Source organism: Quercus suber, unplaced genomic scaffold (genome assembly GCF_002906115.3).
Source record: "Quercus suber isolate HL8 unplaced genomic scaffold, Cork oak 2.0 scaffold_7, whole genome shotgun sequence".
NCBI lineage: Eukaryota > Viridiplantae > Streptophyta > Magnoliopsida > Fagales > Fagaceae > Quercus > Quercus suber.
The window spans coordinates 1,959,747-1,965,708 of record NW_027069473.1 but is presented as its reverse complement, the minus strand read 5'-3'; the positions used below and the strand labels follow the sequence as shown (position 1 = coordinate 1,965,708).

General features: G+C 38.3%; 1 protein-coding gene across 1 annotated transcript; it reads right to left on the bottom strand.

The window, feature by feature from the left end:
• Positions 1-580: 580 nt before the first annotated feature.
• LOC111990618 (clathrin light chain 2) lies at positions 581-4,704 on the bottom strand. Its single transcript, XM_024022404.2, is given in 5 exon segments — positions 581-870; positions 873-935; positions 938-1,157; positions 3,668-3,821; positions 4,213-4,704. Coding segments are annotated over 5 exon segments (912 nt in total). The 5' UTR covers positions 4,620-4,704; the 3' UTR covers positions 581-802.
• Between the last annotated feature and the right edge of the window lie 1,258 nt (positions 4,705-5,962).

The window sequence follows — 5,962 nt, the reverse complement described above, 5'->3', positions numbered from 1 at the left end:
CTACTCAAAACTAATTTTTATATTCCATAAAATTTCACAATCCTTGATCCGATCTTATGATTCAATCGAGAAGACCCTCCTTCCGATCAAAAGTAACTACCATAATTAATCATATAATTTGCTTCCCTTCTAAGTTCATGAGTGCAGTTAAATCTAGAAAAGCCACTGCTGATCTACTTCCAGAATAACTGACATGAGATACCTTTCAAGTGGGAGTGAGTGACCGAATGACCAATGTGTCTTGCCTCAAGGACTTATATGAAAGACTCCTTCTATTGCTGACAGCCCTTTGTGGCAGACTAGCATGTACGAAGGAAGATTGTTGCCTTGCTCTTACTCTTCTTAGGACGCTAAGCAGAAGTCCTTGATCTACTCTTAGCAGCTAAAGGAAGTATGCTTTAGTCCTATTGAGATGGTAGAGTTGAAATAATTAATTTGGCTTAAAGGTATCTCTTTAGTTTCCTGTCTCGCCATTCCTGACTTTGGAAGGAAANTACAAAAAAAAAAAAAAAAAAAAAAAAAAAAAAAAAAACCGGTCATAATTGCACATGCACCAAACCTGAAAATTACAGTAGTAGGCTTGAAACAAAAAGTAAAATGTGATAATTTCGGGCTCACAAGCCCGTCCAATTGATTTGAGTTCATACATGGAAAAACACGACAATATCCTCACAAACTCAAATATAAGCCGTGAATGATGTTCGAAGGTCTATACTTAACATAATCTAACAATTAACAAAGTATTATCTTTCTCTTGCAGTGAAATATCCTGACTATTAAAGACCGACACAACAGAAAAATATCAAGCTGCAGCAACAGCCTCAGGAGAAGCCACAACAGCTGCAGCCTTAGCCTCAGTTGCAACAGCTGTACAGCTGGTTTTAGCATCTTTTGGGGGGCTGGTGCGAGTGGTGAAGCCTTCAGGTGAGGAGTGTGTTGTGCTTTAGTTTCAAGATTATCTGCCGCATCCTTGAAAGGTCAGTTGGCTTTCCAGGCTTTGGACCTTGGACAATGGCAACAGAAGGCTTCTTGTCCTGATCTTTCTTCCCTCTTTTCTTTTCTATAGCAGGAACTTCATTAGGAACTAACTCTGCAATGGCCTTCCAGTAATTCTTATCAGCCTCAGCATGGAACTTCTCTTGGTTGGCTAGAAATATCTGACAAAAAAGAAAATAACTGAGTCCAAAAAGATGCAATTCAGGAAAAAGCAGGATATTAAGTTTAAAATTTAAGATATTAAGATCAGATTTTTCTCAAACGTACAAGTCTTGCCCTTAATAATTAGCCAAACAAAATTAGCTCAATTACCATTTAAAAATTCTACAGAACCTTTTTAAAAGAAATACTGACAAATATAACAAGGATACTGCAGGTTCACAGGCCACAAAATAGGTGACCCATAAAGAAAAAATTACAAGGGTAAAGAATCCACAAACTCCAGAAAAAGGACTACTCTACCTAGAGATATCCACTGAAGGAACAATCTCAAAGATAGATATTCTTCTTATCATATATATAATATGAAATAATAAATAAATAAAAAAGAAGAGAAAAAAAAAAAGGAAAAAAAAAAAGGAAAATTTTGTGTAATAGGAGCATTTCAACCATGTGCCAGAAGCTTCGCCACCAGAAAAAATTCAAATAATGACATAAATCTGGTGCTAGAAGTGTAATTTGTTTGCAGGCCTGAACACACAAACACACACACACACACACACACACACACACACATATATATATATAACAAAGTTAAAGCAAGGGTAACAGAAATCCGACACATGCTCTCTAAAACCATGATCAGCTGTATTTCCTGGAAATGGATTATATTTCAAACTAAATTGGAATTTCAAAGCAGCATGATAAAAGCCACAATCCATATTTTTAAAAACTGGACCGGACCGGACCGGCCGGTCAGACCGGTTCAACCGGGAACCAGCTTTCAATCCAGCCTGGTTATGGTATAAAACCGAAAATGTCCTAAAAATCGGTAAATAGTAAAAACCGGCCGGTTCAACCTGAGAACTGGAAACCAGCGCGGTCGAACCGGTTTTGCTCCTCAAACTAAACTACATCGTCTTTAAGTTTTTTGCTCCTCAAAACTACGTCGTTTTTTCCGCTCCTCAAAACTAACCTAAAGTCCTCACTGACTCACTCTTCTCATCAGCCATCTCACTCTCACCTCACGATTCACGCCTCCTCTTCTCATCTGCCTCACTCTCTCACTCACCTCAAGCTCTCAAGGCCGCTCAACTCAACTCAAGCTCTCTCTAGTCTCTACTCTCTACCTCACTCTGTTCTCTCTGCCTCACGCACAGCGGCATGCCCTCGCCCTTTGAGCTCACTCCTAGTTTGCTCTACCCACAAACCATTTCAACTACCCACTCAAAACCCACAACTCAGCCACCACCAAGACCCACAAAACATCCCAACCATCCACCACAACCCACAAACCCAGCCACCCATGACCCATAAACCATCCAAAAACCCAAATCGATAAAGCCACGCAGCAATAAAGGAAAAAAAAAAAATCCAGAACTGAGATTAAAAGAATAAATCAACGACGGTGGAGGTGGCCAAGAAACAGTGGGGCCGATGACGATGGAGGATAACAGAAAGAAAAAAGAAAAAAAAAAAAAAAAACTCAGGGAGGTGAATCAGTGGGTGGTGCTGATGGCAGTGGAGATGCAATCGGTGATGAGTGGCGCCGATGAGTGGATCGGTGGCCGGTGATGAGTGGCATCTGGGAGTGGATCAGAGGCTGGAGGTTTGGTTTGTGGAAGGGAAACTTTGATATTAAGAAAGCACAGTGTCGAGAGAGTAGGGAGAGATGACTGAGTGACTTTTGTAAAATATTTTACATTTGTTTTACTTTTTACACACACTTGTTAATATATATATTTTTATATATAATTAAAAAATTATTAATTATTTATATAATTTAAATAAATAATAATTAAATTATTTATGACGTCACCGGTTCGACCATCGGGACCAGAAAACCGGTAATTAGCTCCTCGACCGGTTCTTTCACCGTACCGGTTTTTAAAACCATGCCACAACCACATTTTAAGGCCACGAAAATACCACCATAGAGGAGGCAGCATAATAAAAAAATTCCACAACATCCTACTTAATATATTTGTTAATACTAAATACCAGTGAGTACATTTTTATCTGGTATTCTGCACCTAATCAAAAAATCTATATTTTGTTAAAACCTTTTAAAGGTGCATCATTTAATCTAATAAAAATACTCTTATTTTACATATCAATGCAGAGTCAGCAATTTATCTCCATTGAGATTCTGTAAGCTCTCATATCTAGCTCGCATCAATGTGGCAGAAGTAACTGGCATATGTATTCCTAAAAAAACCCTCATTACATCCTCCAAAAGTCAATAAATCATCCAAATAATCCCTGAAACCATCATATTCTAATTCCACTAACTACACTACAATTCTATTTTCCTCAAAATACTTTAAAAAGTAAAACATATTCAACACTCTTCCAATACCCAATCAACAACTACTTAACCTTCAAGATCAAAGTAACGATACAGTGATGTAATCTTGTGATTCTAGAACAAAGTAACAGAGTAAATACAGAACAACATTGAATCTAATTATTAACCACAACAACCAAATATGTATATATGCACACTCTTTACCTTCTCCTTCTCCCTATTAGTTACTATGTTGTGTTCACAAGTAATCTTCCTCCTCCTGTAAAAATCAACTTTGTATTCATCGGCTTCGTCAATTATCTGACTCAATACCTCCTTCTCCCTCTTCTCCTTCTCCTCTAGCAGGATCGCATTCTCTCTGCTCGCCACAAATTCAATGCAAAACATTAAATCCCACTCAATTACTTCACAACATACCACTCTATCAAAGTCAATAAGCAAACCAAACATTACATCAAAGACAATATATAAATAATTAAAAGCGCTTAATCCATAAATGATACAATTTCCACAAATTTGGCTTAACAAAAACCTGAAATCTTAAATTTTCAATCGCAATTCGAATTTAACCTAACAAAGCCAATTGTTTTGGTAAAGTGAGTCAGTCATTATGGGATGGAAACGCAAAATAGGACAATTTTCCCTAATTTTCTCGGCAACCAAACAGATCGCAAATTTAAGAAGAGTATTATTTTCCAAATCGCTTCGATGAATCTATCAGAGAAACAAAGTGAAATTCGAAAACGTACCTCCTCCATTCCCTGAGAGCGAAGCCTTCCTCAGGCTCCATCTCCGTCGGAGGGGGCAAAATCGGACCGTCCGATCCAGGAAACCCTCCATCGAAGTCCTCACCGATCGCTTCATCAGCGTAGATCTCCGAGACTGGCTGCGACGCGAACGCGTCATCGCCGGCGGAGAAAGAGTTGTCGTTGTTGTTGTTATTGTTATTGTTGTTGTGGAAGATCGGTGAATCGGTGGCCGAGTCCTTGAGTGAGTCAGAGTCGGCGAAATGAGTTGCGGCGAACGAGTCGAATCGCTGGGAGGGGAGACGAGGGTCGTAACCTTGGTAACCATCGTCGTCGAACGGACGAGTCGACCCGGTTGAGGGGACCGAGTCGTCGCCGGGTTGAGTAAACGATTCGGGAAACGATGACATGGCTGGCTGGCTGGCTGGTTGTGTACGGACACTAAACTGTGTGAAATGCTCCTAAGAGAGAGAGAAGAGAATTGTATGCTTCTGTATCTTGGTAGGCCTAAATACTAGGACTATTTAGCAAGCATGATTCGTTATGTGGACTAGGCCCAACTACATTAGTTTTCAACTATTGGCCCAATATCTCAGTATTAGAACATGGATGGGACAAGCCGATAAGGTGAGCTGCATTGTTTGTTACCTAAGAATTATTAGATAATGATGAACGAAAGAAAATCAATCAGCTGGAATACATCGGGCTATGCTAATGGGTTTAGAACTTGAAAGGAAATAAAAGACTGTCAAGGGTGACCGGTGTAACTCGGCTAAAAATCCTTCTATGGTTAAGCCACTTTTCTCTCTAGAACATAAGGATGAGAAACTATGAATGGTAGAACTTACCTCAAGTAAATGGGACTTGTTACTTTTATAAAGAGTTAGAAGTGGTCTACTTGTTTAGACCCACTACTATCATGAGTGATGTGTGTGATTCTTGGAGAAAATGGGGTCCGTGGAGCGAACTACAAAGAATCCTCTTCACGTTTTAGGAGTAGTGCATTATGATTTGATTATAGAGAACCTTTTGAGAATTTTTCGTACGATTCACTAAGTGCACGTTTGGATAGTGTTTATGGCTGGCATTTGTGCGTTTTGCTAAAATAATGTGGGTCCCACAACACTGTTCACGGACCCATAAAAGTCATCCAAACACAAATTTCAATATAAATTTAGGTCCCACGGCACTATTCACACATTTAAAAATTATTTTTCTACAGTGTTTTCAGTTTTCAGTTTTCAACAAATAAGCGGTATCCAAATACACTCTAAGTGTCATCTGGTTGTCCATGCCCTTGTGTCATGGACGACTATCCTAAGATTGGATGGTCTTGTTATCAACAGACGGGTGCTATTTACGCAAGCGATACCATTGTTGGGTCTCTCTCCTCTAAAAGCTTTCTGGATGTGGTCAAGTCATGGACGACTACCTTGAATGAATTGACCTTAGTTTGATCCCTATCAGATAACACTTCACCTAATAAGGTATTTGTGGTTCGTTGGTGAAGTCCTTTTTTTTTTTTTTTGAATAAATATTTTATTACTCAACCCGAATCAGGGGAAAACAAAGTTGTTGAATCAACTTATTTTTAATTATATATATATATATATATATTGGGGCTTAAGATGACAACTATAAGCGCCTTTTTTATATTTAAATTTAAAACAAAATTGAGAAGAATATTTGAATTTTAATTAAATAATATATTATTATTATTTAAAAATTTAGATGTAAAATTAATAATTAAGAC